This window comes from Synchiropus splendidus, chromosome 8 (assembly GCF_027744825.2).
Source record: "Synchiropus splendidus isolate RoL2022-P1 chromosome 8, RoL_Sspl_1.0, whole genome shotgun sequence".
NCBI classification, from domain to species: domain Eukaryota; kingdom Metazoa; phylum Chordata; class Actinopteri; order Syngnathiformes; family Callionymidae; genus Synchiropus; species Synchiropus splendidus.
The window spans coordinates 6149018-6163331 of record NC_071341.1 but is presented as its reverse complement, the minus strand read 5'-3'; the positions used below and the strand labels follow the sequence as shown (position 1 = coordinate 6163331).

The window sequence follows — 14314 nt, the reverse complement described above, 5'->3', positions numbered from 1 at the left end:
CTCTTACCTCTCTTTTGACGTTCCACAGTAATCTCTCCTTGTGCTCTTCCTCCGAGGACCCCTCCATTGCCGTCCACCCGTGTGTCTGCCCGTGGATTTGGCTGCTGTGCTGCACGACACGGCGTCGTCTGAGACCAGGAGCGCTCTGCTTTTTTTTTTTTTTTTTTTAGTTTCCTGCTTCTTTCGCTCAGCTGGAAGTGGTGACGTCAATGGCACTGCCTCCCAGTTGAATCAATGGATGGGAATCACAACAGCAGCCTTCCTTCTCCGGGACTCAGATGGAAGCGCTTATATAGGTGGACGATTTCAAATCGAGAGTTGGACATGCAGTGCAGAAACACCCTTTCGAGTTGGCACAAACAAATACATTTATACTGGCATCATCTGCGTGAACAACCGCTTAACGTTTGAATAAATTGTCCGTCTTGTCCAACTGCGAAATGCGTTGCGTCAATGGTCGTGAACGCGCTTTGTTGCGTGGATACGAAGCATGCTGCCGCCATCGTGTGGATATTAAGTGCACCTGCATCACGATGCCATTTTCAGATCCCTTTAATTTATGAGGTCTAAATACGTTTTAATACAAAATCAAAACAAGCTCAATGAAAGTAAGTCAACACATACACAAGTCAACACACACACGTAGACATTAGTATATATATATTTTTTCATTTTTTATTTATTTTTTATTATTATTGTCTATATATATATATATATATATATATATATATATATATATATATATATATATATATATATATATATATAGTTTTTGTTTTGGCCTCAGACCGAAATTTCTTTGCTATAATACAGTGATATGTTTTTGTGCAATGACAATAAAGAAAGTCTAAGTCTTGTTAACCTTGTTAACCAAGACTCTTGGCCAAACTTAAACCCATTTAACCCGACAAAACAGACACACACACACTCACACGATAGAATAACAACAGAACAAGAGTAGTTAGACAAGTAAGATAGAATCGCATTTAGAGTGAACCACAAGCCAGGATTGGGCTTAATAAAGATGCTACAATTCAAGTTAAAGTAAGTAAATGCGTCAGTAAATAATCCGAAGACCTGTCTTGTCATTTATTCAATCTGTATTTTTAGTTGCTAATGAAAGTTGCACCTTGCCGTTTTGTCTATACAAAAGTATTATGATTTCGCACGGTAAAAACGTCTAAACATATTTTTAAAAGACCGTTTCAAAATATATCTGGCATGAATGTAGTTTACATACTCGTATTAAAAAGAAGGCAGTGGATATTAATGCAGTGCACTGAGCGGCGAATTCGCAACTGTGTCAAGGTGCAACCTGAAATTACTGTGTCCAACTATTGGCGGAAGTAGATCAACGTTTTGTATTATTTTGACAGCGAGGGGGAACCGGAAGTTGATGTCCAAAATGGCGTCTGTAGAGTGACAGTCCTCCCGGGTCCATGACTTCCCCGTAAGTTAAGAAGATTAAAAGCCTTTTTCTCACTAAAATCGTGGCGATTCACTGATAATATTTACATGTGTTGAAATAGTGATCCGTGGGTGATTTTAGTTTGGTTGGAGATACGGGAACCTCGTATTTTTGGTAGCTATGGTAACTGAACTGCCCTGAGAATGCCACGAAGCATATGTTGCTTTTACGGTGATGTGTGGAAACGGAGTTTCCGGGAGTTTACGGATGAATAAATCTTCCCATTGTTCAAGAAACCGGGTATTATGAATAAATCGCATCAGCTCGTCACGTTAGGCTCGCGTGACTGCTCAGTAGTTAACAGTATATCAGCACCGTCTACGTGTCTCTTTGTTTTCAAGTGCCTCATTGGGCTTTGGAACCATGGCCGACGACCGGTTAGCGGAAGCAGGCTTTTACTTTGATGAAGTCAATAAGCTGCGGGCTTTGGATCCAGAGGTCAGTCAGAAGACCTCTGAGCTGAAGGAGGAGTGCAAAGAGTTTGTGGACAGTAGGTACTCTCGTCTTATCAGCAAAGCCCTTTGCATCATCTCATTGATCCGCCTGTTGCTTCCATATGTATGTATGTATGTATGATTGTATGCATGTATGATTGTATGTATTTATGTATGTATACATACAGTATGTATGTATGTATGCATGTATGTTTGTATGTACGATCCTTGCAGTTTATTTAAACTAGCCAGGCATACTGGTTCCTACCATGGTTCCTACCAGCGTACATACATACAAATGTACCTATGGTAGGTACAATTGTATGTATAACACTTTTGTTTTACAGAAATCGGACATTTCCAGAAGATAGTTGGCGGCCTTATTGAACTGGTTGATGAACTTGCCAAAGAGACTGAGACCGAGAAACTGAAGGTGAGCGTAGGGCAGTATCCAGTGACTCTTCACAATGATAATATCATTTGCAAAAGCATTTGCTTCATTTGAGCTGATCGCTGAAGGTTCTCAAATTGTTGTCTGTAACAATGAAACAGGACATCTTTGGGACATTTGTGGTATTAATGTGATAATACTGACTATCACGGATGAAAACACATAAGTGCATGTCTTTTTCGTTCAACAATCTTAGTTGGTCTTGATCTTGTGATTAAATAGTAATTTTAATTATATTTTAGTTTAATCATTAAATCTATCAATGTTTGGGTTTTTTTTCACTACTTTTGATACAGCTATATAAACAAGCTACAACATGGACCAACTACATTATGGATTTTATGATGCCGTGTCAATAAATTCAAGGGTATTTTCACATTTAAAAAGGTGACCGGTTGTAATTTACGTCTTTGACCACATGGTGTCAACAAAACACAACAAAGCTGAACTGACGCTTCACGTTGCTGCGCTTTCAGGCCATCGGAGCTCGAAACCTGCTGAAGTCTGTGGCCAAGCAGAGAGAGTCTCAACAGCAGCAGCTGCGTGCGCTGATAGCAGAGAAGAAGATGCAACTAGAGAGGTTAGGTGTTTCCCCACCTAATTCCTAAATTACCTGTGCTGGTGTTCATTGAAATTAGCTTTCCAATACACCTACCCCAACTCAAAGCAATATATTACAGTATGTTTATCGATTGATTAAATCATTTCTAAGCAGTTTTGTAACCGTATCAATGTGATTTTGTTCCTCTTCTATATTGAAGTATTGGTGTTTTTGAAGCTGCTTCAAGGTCTCTCTGCAGTTTTTTTTCCATGTAGAATTGGACTAATTATGATAGTAGACCATCTATGTAGGTTTGTTTACAATCTGTCAAATGAAACGTGGGGTAAAGTATTTTAATTAAATGTGAATGTAACTTTTTTTTTTCTGTCTCTCATCAGATATCGGATCGAGTATGAAGCCTTGTCCAAAGTGGAGTCAGAACAGAACGAGTTCATCGACCAGTTCATTTTACAGAAGTGATGAAGAAGGTCCTCTGCCACAGTGCCTCCTGAGCTTCTCTCTTCAACACCCCTCTCCTACTTCATCAGTCGCCTTTGTTTTCACAACATTCATTTGACGGAGAGACGACACACACACACATCATAGTCGTGTCTCAGACCAACCACAGAGGGACCATTCGGGTATTTATGTACTGATGACATTATTTATACAATTTATATTCAGTAATTATTTGTGTGGTTGTATTTTGCATCGCTAAATTCCTCTGCATGCTGCATGTTTGACATCAGCAATAGGTAGATTCTGATGTATGAGTTTGATGAGTTTTGACTTGATGGACAGGACTTCATTTGTTCTCTTCATGTCCAATATCCTTGTGTCGTGTGTCCACACAGAATACACAGGCAATACTTGAATAAATAATTTATGTTTCACAGGACAGTGTTTTTCATTTTCTTTTAATATAATGTGGATCACAGACAATAAGCAGGAGACCAACTCCAGCAAACCTAAAGAGCAAAACAGAACAGAGCTCTGTTCCAAGCCAGGCTCACCCAGGCTGAGTCCTCTTGCCCAACTGTACATTCATCAATGTTAATTCAGACTATAGTTTTGACTGAAGGACAGATCTATGAGTTTATTTCTCAGTATCAAATCATTCTGCAGTCACTGATGCTGACCTCCCTTCTCACTGACAATACAGCCAACACTATTTAGACTTTCCTTCACAGCTTTTGTTGTCCTTTGCCACTCCTCAGGTGGTTTCTTTTGACCTCTGCCTCAACTTAGACCTAGAAACATTTGGCACTTGTTCCAGATCTTTTTCTCCTATGTTCCGATGTTCATCATGATCCTATCTGACTCCTTGTCTTCCACAACATTGTTCACATGCTATGCCTGTTTATCACCATGGCATTCCCCCTTTTTTTTATTTCGGTCCTCTCCCGCCACAAGGAACCCAACTCGCCCATCCACTCACTTGTTGGCAGACTCCACCATGAAGCATGTGCACCACTCAGGCGTCTTCACTTTACAGTGCTCGCTAATATGGTGCAGCTTTCCATTCCTCAACACTTTGCTGAACGCACTGACATCAACTTCAGGAGGCTGTACGTCCAGTTCTTGGGTGGACAGACAGTTTTTAAAGAGCTCATGAAAACACTGCCACTGGTGCTAGACAGAACGTGGAACATTGCGGAGTAACACACACCATCAACCTCTGTGTTCGAAGTCCAGATACAGATATACAAACTAAACATCCTTCCAAACCAAAGTACTTCAATAAAAAACATTCTGACAAAATCAGGTGCTTCGTTTAGATTTAAAAAATATATTTTTATTTCATATTCACAAAACAAAAGATGAACTCTAACTTCAGACGAAGTTTTCTTTCTCTGCCTCTTGACCTTCTTTCCCTTCACAAAAAAAAAAAAAGTCAAAAAACACAATTAATTTGACGTAATCCACAAGCTCTCAGACAAGACAGTGTGATAAGAAGATGTCTTACATAGTTGTCCTGGCTGGACCACTCCGGGTATTTCTCCGTGTGGATTCTTCGCTCCTCCATTGCCTTCTGGTAATAAATCTCCTGCTCATCTGTTGACATTTTCCTCCACTGTGGAAACAGACAGGTGAGTTCACTCCGTGTAACTTAGGAACTATGAGCACCAAAGTTTCTCTGGTAATTCAATTCTATTTTAGAGTGTCCGATGAACCCAGTGAGCTTGTCTTTGGGCTGTGGGAGGAAACTGGAGAACCCGGAGAAAGCCCCAACAGGCACAGAGAGAACATGCAAACTCCACCTTGAAAGAGAACAGTAGAGGCAAAATATTGTGAATATATCATAATGTCTGTGACGTTCCCACATGCTTCTTCATCACTGATGCCAGATTAGTCATGAGAGTCATGTTTCACTTTGATCTTGACTGTTTGACTGTAAACACTCACCATCTCTCCCAGGATGGTGTTGGTCTCCACGCTGTGTTTGGGTTTTAGGGTACGAGTGATGATCTCCCTGTTCTCCCTCATGAAGACCATGAAGGCATTGGGTGGTCTCCTGATGTAGGCTCCGTTTGGTTCCACACCACGTTTGCGTCTGGAAAACATCATGGTCCTCTTCATTAGATCAGTCTCAACATTTAACTTTGGAACTATCAAGCGTTAGAGGCCAGAGAACATACTTGGACGTGAGGACCTGAGGTGAAGGCTCAGGGCAGGGTTTGGTTCGGACACACTGCTTGATACAAATACGCAACATTACTTGTGTGACACTTACAAAGAGCCTGGGGAACTCACGCTGCCACCTTCCAGGGCTGGTACTTGCTCCTTCTGGGGAGAATATTAGAGAATATTATCACAAACACATTCAAAGATGTGCAGCCATCCTTTTCAGTCAGCTTGTTGGTCGAGTACTGCTACTGTAAATGATATCAACAATTGAAATGGACTATATCGGACACTCACCTGGCATGGGAAACAAGCACCTTGTTGATGGTTCACAAAACCATACGGCATGAAGGAGTTGTCCAGATACATGGGGCTCACACCAGCCACAGGTCCATCTGGCTGTGGCACCAGGAACTGAGGGGGAAACTGCAGCCATCTCATCCCATGTGGGCATTGACAACATAGGGGCTGCATGTTGGCTCCTGACATGAAACCAGCACGTGCTGCCCCAACATTGTGATCTGCCAGGACTCCTCCATATGGTGGCACTGTTGTGGCTCCACATTGGAAGGGGTTGATGTCGTGTGTGACCGTCCCCGTCCCATTGAGTCCATCGGTGAAACCACTTTGTTCCACCTCAGGTAGGACATACCCAGGTAAATGGGGAGATTCTTGAGGAGCAGGCGCAGATGGAAGCTCGCCAAACATAGATTTCATAGTCGAGAGGACCATGTCTAGGTCTGTCTCAAAGTCCATCCACTCAGGTGAGGAACTGCTCTGCTCTATTGTGACTGTTGCCATTCTCCAATTGAGCCTCTGTAAAAGATTGAACGTGTTAAAGAGGACACATTTACTACTTTCGAATAGATACTGTGAGTTTGAATGCGTTTCTCTACCTTCTGCAGTAGAGTCTGGTCAGAAGATTTAAGACGCCGGAATGTTCCACCACAGCTGTGCAACGTGCCTCTGTTGAACCTGAGGAGTACAGAATTATTTAGAGTTGCATGATCAATATGTCACCTGTTATTCAGTGAAAATTGCTGGACAATACAGTTCTGTGTAAAAGGATGATCCAGATCAAGCATTCATTTCAACCTTGTAAAGTGAACACTAGATTTTTACATCACGGATAATCTATACAATATCCAGGTTGTTGTTGAATTAGCTTTAGCTCAGCGACAACAAGACAGGCCTGGTCCTGTGGAAGAGACTTGGATCAAGGTGGTCAAGTGTACATTTGATCTCTAATGTAATATTATAAAGATATGTATTGAGCTGATTTTCTTCTTTCTATTGACGATCCAAAGAGTTTTGTCTTGAGTGGGTTCTGACAGAACTCGCTGAATCCGCTATTGTAACACAAATCACATTTGTATACAATCTATTATTTTCATTACTGAAATATAATCCTTCTACTTGAATCGTTTTTAGCCGTTACTGTCATTAACAAGAGTGACCATCAGTAACCAACCAGGGCGTGTTGTTCAGAGGTTTGAGGGGTATGCTGATGGAACATAAGCAAGTCAAATGTGCATGTATAGCGCTATTGTGGTGTCATAAATGTTTTGATTTGGTATTTGGGTTTAAGTATTTGTTTGCAAAATCACCAAAAGTTTGACGTTAGCATGTGGCTAAGCTAACGTCAAACGGCATTTCGCCGGCCATGATGCATCTGTTCAGTCGGACATATTGTTGGCATCAAGATACTCTGGGATGAAACAGGCTTGTATTTCCCTCCATGAACAACCCGAGTGTGGACCGAGGATCGGGTGGCCTGCCGAGGCGGCTGCGGGCTGTCAGGTCCATACCACCTGTGGAACGAGGCGCCTCAGTAACAGCGGCCGCTCCTTCAGTCCCACAATTGTTGGAAATGGTTGTGTCAAGTCCTAATTTAGCGACAGACCCGGTTTATCACCAGTGATACCATAATTCCATGTTCAATAATCACAAATCCTGTGGTTTTCCCGAACACGACGACAAGAACAGTCTGGTTTCGGCTGTCTGCGGTGAATTCAGAGCATTTTGAATGACGACTGAATTATCCATATTTATTCAGATGTATCACAATAATCTTCAGACTAGAATAGTGTACATGTAGCGCTGTAGTGACATTTGATCAGTTGTTCTTGTAAAGAGTGTCACATTAGCAATGGTGTGTGTCAATGAACCTGCGCAGGTTTCTTGAAGAAGCTTGATACTCACCAAGGGTTTGAAGCCAAATGTGGTGAAACGACGTTGCAAAACCAATTTATTTTGTCGCATTGTGACGTATCAGATAAGTGCGATAGACGGCCAATTAGGGCCGTGGAGACAAAAGAAGATGGCGACTGTGCGCCATGGAGACGAAGTTGTCAGTTTCAAACTCAGACGTTACGGTGTTCTGCTTGAGGAAGCCGACATTTTTAGTCAGGAAAAAAGAGGTGGGATGTTATCTATCAGCAATCAAAGTTCCCTGAATCTAAAAACAATCAAAACGGTAGATGTTTGTGATCGATTGAATAAACTCAACTGGATGTGATATGTGGATCTTTTTGTTTGGTTGTTTCGATTTTCATCTCATGTGTTATGATTGTCATTTATTATAATTCCCAGGGTGTTTTCCGTGTCTTTAGTTTGTCATGTTTGCTTGTTTATTCTGTATGTTTTTTATTTTCAATAGATATATATCAAAAGAAGTTGCGGCGTTCTTCTTCGCATCAGGACATAGCGTCCCACAACAGCAATTAAACAGCTCCCCCAAGTGGTGTAAAGATATATTGCAACTTTAATTCAGTTGACGATGAAAAAAACAAGTACGATGAAATGTCAACTGCCACTCTTCCAATCCGCTCACGTTGGAGCTTTCAATTGGGCGAGTTTGACGGGGAAAGGGTATGTATGTTGCTTTGTTGTTTGCACGCACGGCCTCAACAGTGTGTTCATGAAATGTTTTTCGACATTCTATTTTGAAAAGACACAAAGAAACACAAATAAATTGCATGAAAGCTGATGTTTAACTTGTACAGTCCAATGAAAGCAATGAAACAATGTGGCTAATGTGAGCTAAAGCAGCGAGCATTTCATTGTTGCTCAACCCAACTGAAAAGTAACTTTTGATGAGGTCTTTCAGCATGACATTTAAAATATAAAATTAAAATAATATGTAAAATCGCGACGAGATTGACGTTAGCATGTGGCTAAGCTAACGCCACTAAAGTTCTTATGTCCAATAAACCAATATTTCTGTAGTAAAAATGCGTGAAACTTTGGTCAGACACAGTACATAATCTGCTAAACATGAATACGGATTCAGATGAAGAAAACATTGAGAATCTTTTTTTATCAATTGAAATTTGTTGCTTAACACTTGTAATGACTGCAATCCACCGTAGTTACTGTTCAATAAATGAATATTTCTGCAGTTAAAATCTATGAGACCTTGCTGATTAATTAACCTACTGAACATGAATATGAAGTCTGATCTCTGTCAAGCATTTATGACATCAATCATTGTGGTGCTCTTGTAATGTACAGTCAGTTCATTTTCAGTAGTAATACCAGAGGACTTCTGGATTCAGTGACCGCAAGTCCTGCGTGTGGTTTCCCTGGATATGATGATGAAATACTAGTTGACTGACCCAAGAGGCACCTCGCAGCTTGCCGATGATGTGTCCCATTGACTTTGTTGTTCTGGAAGTCTTAAAAAGACTGATGAATTTGTTACATTGTCACATTTGGATGATGATGGTGAAAGGATGATGAAGATAATGATGTCAAGTTCCATTATCCTCGAACCATCTATTGACACCATTGATCGTCATCACAAAAAGTGAAATGCCTGGAAACTAAGTGTGGTTAAAAGAACAAGAGTACTCAATCAGTATGAAAGCAAGATGAAGTACTTATCTTTCCTTGAAATAATTTCAACTGTTAACTTCAATTAAGAATCTTTCAAGAAGATTTCTTTTTTCCTCTTGAATCTTGACACTGTGTTTAGTTCCTTGTCAAGAATTAGCTGAACATCAGTTTTTTTGTTTTTTTGTGGAACCATTGACTTCCTAGGTCACTGTACAGTTCTTCAGGAGTCTGGAATGACTGGCCCAGAGATGACGGTGGAACCCATGAACAGTTCCTGAATGCGCTACACTGTAAGAGAAATGGGAGGGAACCATGGGGAAAAAGTGTGAACCATTGGCTTGTAATAAGTTTAAAACTCATGTTCCTGGTCTGCACAGGTCCTTAGAAGATGGTAGAAAAACTGCACAAGAAGCTGCCTATGGCATGTTCACGCAGGCTTTTGTGGACACCAACAACGCCAACTTCAACTGAGAGCTGGAGCCTGGACTTCAGTGACTCACAGAAGGCAGCACACATAACCACAGGTGAGTAGTTTCAGCCTCACCTTTGCAGTGTACGAGATGCTGCACGTCTGATGTGCTGCCTCTATTGAAGCAGTTGTAATTTTGCTTAAAGTGACACTGCAAGAAGCAACGTCATCGTCTTCTTATCTGCGATTGTCATCAGCCAATGTTAGCAACATGGGAGTGTTAACCTGGCATCCCTTCAGATCAATAGTTGGGTCGCCCTGCCACGCTACTTCAGAGAACACTGAAGAATTATCATTGGAGCTTTGAAGGGCTTTTTCAGTCATTTTAAGTCATCCTGCTAGATTTTGACGTTTTTATGCTCTTCTGTGTGTGTTTATACGTTTTCAAGTGGTGTTTTCAAATCCTTGTGGTCTTATGCAAACCTCAGCCTGCCTCTTCTTTGCATCTCTTTGCACAGTTTTATATGACTTGAGCCCTGATCCAAGGAGCCTGGAGACTGTTTCTTAGGTCTGGACATGCACTTCACCCGAGCTGCCACTTCATGGTTTCTGAGTGACATTTGAAAGAGTTGATGGTCAACCAGGTCAGCAGAGAGTCGTTGTTGTCTTCTTCCAGCTTGTAGCTTCTTTGTTCCGTGTGTCCGCTGCTTGACCTTGTTTTTATGAACCGCTGTCTTAAGGTACGTTCACACCGAACGCGACTTCCGCGAGCGTCACGACTGATTTGCATACAAAGTCCATGGAGTTGGGCGATTGATGGCGATCAGCGGCGACCAACATGGCAGCGACACGACTGGAGTGTGCGACGCTATGCGATTTGAGCTACATATGTTCCGGCTACTCGAGACGACACAACTGGGCTACTACGACAGTCGCAGTTCCATTTTTTGAACTACTGCGACCAGTCGCGGTGCGTTGACCAATCAGAGACCAGATCCCGAGTGACGTAACGCATGAGGGGGAAATTGGAAAAGAAAAGGACAAGATGGAAGACACGCTGATTTCTGCGGTGTCTGCATGCCCGGACCTTTACGACCCGCAATGCCCCTTTTACCAGGACAGAAACAGAAAGGAGCTTGCCTGGAGGGAAGTCAGCAAAACCATTGACGTCCCTGGTGAGTTGTGATATTTATCATTATTGCTTAATATACGTAGCGCTATAGTGGATGTATCGTCGGGATATTAAACATAAATATTTACTTTTCCTTCAGTGGAGATCTGCAAAAAAATGGAAGGGACTCAGGGATATTTACATGAGAGAGAAGATGAAGGCCATGGAGAAAAAGAGTGGGTCAGTGGCATCTAGCCAGGTAAAGTGGAGGAGGTTCGCTGTCCTCTGCTTCCTGGACCCCTTCGTCACCCCGAGTGAGACGTCGGGGAACATGACTGCAGCACCACCAGCAGCAGGTAATAGTTGTTGTTGAGAATCTAAATACTCAGTATATTGATGTGTAATGAGCTTTCTGAATAGGAAATATAATCACACTATGTTCTCATTTTCCAGAAACATGCCATCATGTTGATGATGAGGAAGAGGAGGAATTTGAAGAAACCTTTGATGAAGGTACAGAGGTGGAACCTCCTGCTTCCTCATCTGGTGCTTCTGCTGCTGCTGCTGCTGCTGCGTCAGCTCCTCCACCTTCACCTGCCGCTGACCCATCCACATCCTCTGCTATGTATAAAAAAAATGTTTATGCATACAATATTATATGATTGTACTTTTGTTCATATGTTTAAACTGAATTGTCATAGCAACGCCATTTTACTTATCATTTATCTGTGATTTATGATATACAGATTATTGTTATTGGTAATCATTGACTTATATAATTGAAATCAATATATTCCTTATTTACAGAACAAAAAAGGAAGCGGTCATCCACATCATCTGTGGAAGAGGAGGCTCCACCTCCCTCAGCAGAGGAGTGATTTTTTATGAGCCTGGTTCCTGTGATCCAGAGATTGTTGTTAGAAAAAAAAGAAGCTCTTCTTTTGGACATTCACAATTTAGTTTATGAACGCACTCGGGAAACAAGCAGCTAATTCGGTTATTTCTTTTATTTATTTATTTATGTGTTTTTCATTTCCAATTTCTGGATCATAGGAACCAGGCTCCCTGTCCTTCCTCTTCTCTCTCAAGTCCCTCGTTCCTCCAGGCAAGCTCCTTTCATAAAGAGTCTATTTAAGTTATGTATGTACAGCAATGTGTCTTTTTGTTAATAAATGTTTTGAGTGGGAACCTTGGTCTTGTTGTCGAAATGCTTAGTTTCAAGTTAAGAAACTGAAAAACACAGTGCAAAACTCAACAACTCAAGTTAAACAAAATGGACACAGTTTTATTTTATTGCAGACATGATAATGTGCAAGGAACTTTTGCTCTTTTGAAATAGGTGTGTGGCTCTTAAAAGAGCCGTTGTGGTGCACTGAATGTGCTCTAGGTGTGTGGCTGCCATGGAACTGGCCCCTCTGCAGAGAAGTACTGCACAAAGGTTTCCCTCACCCGGAGAGCTTCCCTGCTCTGGTTGTTTGCTGCAACACGACCCAGACCTGGAAGTGGCTCGCCTGCATGAAATGGAACGCTCTGTCTTGCTGATGCATCCCCTGTTGACATCCGTAGGTAATTGTGAAGAACACACGTAGCCTTCACGCACTTCTCCACAACATCAGGTTGGACATCAATGATGCCCCTAAACAACCTCCACTGTGCTGAAAGAATGCCAAAAGCATTCTCAACAACCAGCCGGGCCCTTGCCAGACGGTAGTTGTACACACTTCGCTCAGGAGGGAGGGTGCGCCCAGGGAATGGTCTCATGAGGTTCTTCTGCAGGGGAAAAGTCTCATCTGCCTCAAACACATATGGCTGTGGTCCTCTGTGGCCATCTCCGGGAAGTGGACGGTCAGCAGGCAGGGAGAGAGAACCGGATCTTAGAGCCTGACCAAAGGCTGAATTTGCCCGGATCCCACCATCGCTACTTCTCCCGTAGCCAACAACATCAATCACTCGGAAGCAGTATTTGGAGTCTACAATTGCAAGGAGAACTAGAGAAAAAGTTCCCTTGTAATTGTGAAAAAGAGATCCTGAGTTTGGTGGGGATTTCATGATGATGTGTTTCCCGTCCAGGGCCCCACAGCAAAGCGGAAAGTTCCATCGCTCTTCAAATTGTTGAGCAATGGACTGCCACTCGGCTGTGGAGGGCACAGCCATGAACTCACCCACAAGGGAATCCCAAATGGCAGCTGCAACCTCTGGGACAATTCCTTGGACAGTTGACACACCAACACGGAAGCTGTTGGCAATGGTCCTGAATGAATCTCCAGTTGCAAGATACCTGCAAAATTGAATACTTGTGAATACAAAAACATGAATACTGTTTTTCCCAAAAGATAAAGCGTCGCAACAGCTTGTATGTGACCAAGCTCCGCCATCTTTAAATCCACAATTCACAACTTGAGACCACGCCCCCCGGCGACTGACCTACTTTGGCGACGTGTTCGAACCAGACAGGTGGCAACTAATCACTACCTGAGCAAGCTACCTGCTACTGACGACTGGCGCTACCGTGACTGAAAAGTTGTGTTCGGTGTGAACGTACCTTTAGACATTTTAAGGACGGAAGCAACCTGACACTCATTGCGTATCCCTTTTCCTCATTCAAAACTTTTCCTTGGAACTCATTTGGCATGGTCAGTCGTGGTATTTTTTTCCATACCATTTTTACATTGGAGGTGCTACTAGTACTGTTTTTGCCATTCACCTTGTCCTCTTGCAAGATAATGACCACAACATTGTTTTGTTTTATCCTTCTCTTATACTTTCGGATTTGGTTCTGGTCTTCACCTATTCCAAACCTCATAAAGTAGAGTGGGCTTGTGTTGGAGCTACAATAATGGAATGGCGGTTAAACATGTAGAGATGCTGATTTCAGAAAAACACGAAGTGTTTGCTTGCTTTTTTCGTGGATGTATTATCATTGATTGACGAACAAAAAAAAGACAGGCGAATCCCGAACAGTATCCACAAATGACCACAAGGTGACAGCGATATAGTGACTATAGTGACACACTGTCAAACGACCTATGTGACAAGAAACAAATAAGGAAATCTAAAGTCAACCAAGTCTCACCTATCATTCAGGCACAACGAATCTAAAGTGGATTGACACAAACAGATATTGAACAAGGCTGCAATACTTCATTAGTATCTGACAACAACTTACCTGCTCCTCAATTTGGCAGGGTTTTCGCTGGAGGCTCCGCCCCCACACCTGAGGCACAGGGAAGTTTGCACATTGATCATTGCTGTTATCTGTCAAAGGATGACTGACAACATGAAAAATGTGAAGAAGTTCAACTGATCACAAAACAGTTTATCTGAGGAACTACTGTATGAGACAGCTTCGAAGATTGTCTGGTAATTTACAGAACATTAGGTCCACTCAGGTGAGATACTGTGGTGACTTTTCCTTCCTCGATAAATACTGTCAGAATG

The 14314-nt window shown here is 42.1% G+C and overlaps 3 protein-coding genes and 1 long non-coding RNA gene across 11 annotated transcripts in view; 2 read left to right on the top strand and 2 right to left on the bottom strand.

Moving 5' to 3' along the window:
* The window catches only part of sgsm2 (small G protein signaling modulator 2), a 62547-nt gene extending 62115 nt beyond the window's left edge, over window positions 1–432 (bottom strand). For all 3 annotated transcript variants that reach the window (XM_053872115.1, XM_053872116.1, XM_053872119.1), the window contains exon 1: window positions 8–432. In XM_053872115.1, coding sequence (XP_053728090.1) covers window positions 8–67 — 60 coding nt within the window. In that variant the 5' untranslated portion in view covers window positions 68–432. The remainder of the gene's footprint in view (window positions 1–7) is intronic.
* A 955-nt stretch (window positions 433–1387) lies between these two features.
* Window positions 1388–3790, top strand: ift20 (intraflagellar transport 20 homolog (Chlamydomonas)). Its single transcript, XM_053873153.1, has 5 exons — window positions 1388–1450; window positions 1810–1958; window positions 2250–2335; window positions 2830–2933; window positions 3293–3790. Exons 1-5 carry the CDS (start codon window positions 1440–1442, stop codon window positions 3372–3374), a joined length of 432 nt encoding a protein of 143 aa, XP_053729128.1. The 5' UTR covers window positions 1388–1439; the 3' UTR covers window positions 3375–3790.
* A 214-nt stretch (window positions 3791–4004) lies between these two features.
* Window positions 4005–8367, bottom strand: LOC128763496 (protein pop-1-like). 5 transcript variants are annotated; one of them, XM_053872316.1, is made up of 8 exons: window positions 7722–8364; window positions 6416–6494; window positions 5817–6335; window positions 5649–5678; window positions 5534–5586; window positions 5301–5448; window positions 4861–4968; window positions 4006–4768 (listed from the first exon to the last, which is right to left on the bottom strand). In XM_053872316.1, the coding sequence occupies exons 3-8, from the start codon at window positions 6318–6320 to the stop codon at window positions 4421–4423; spliced, it is 1191 nt and encodes a 396-aa protein (XP_053728291.1). In that variant the 5' UTR covers window positions 6321–6335; window positions 6416–6494; window positions 7722–8364; the 3' UTR covers window positions 4006–4420. The 5 variants fall into 5 exon arrangements, with proteins under 5 accessions (XP_053728293.1, XP_053728291.1, XP_053728290.1 ...); XM_053872315.1 differs by having other exon boundaries at window positions 5649–5681; window positions 7722–8363; XM_053872318.1 differs by lacking the exon at window positions 5534–5586 and having other exon boundaries at window positions 4005–4768; window positions 5629–5678; window positions 7722–8367.
* Window positions 7770–14291, top strand: LOC128763505 (uncharacterized). Of its 2 annotated transcripts, none has more exons than XR_008415651.1 (4): window positions 7770–7939; window positions 9734–9880; window positions 14062–14209; window positions 14266–14291. It is a non-coding gene; the product is annotated as an uncharacterized LOC128763505 (long non-coding RNA). The 2 variants fall into 2 exon arrangements; XR_008415652.1 differs by lacking the exon at window positions 7770–7939 and adding an exon at window positions 9549–9646.
* Window positions 14292–14314: the final 23 nt, after the last annotated feature.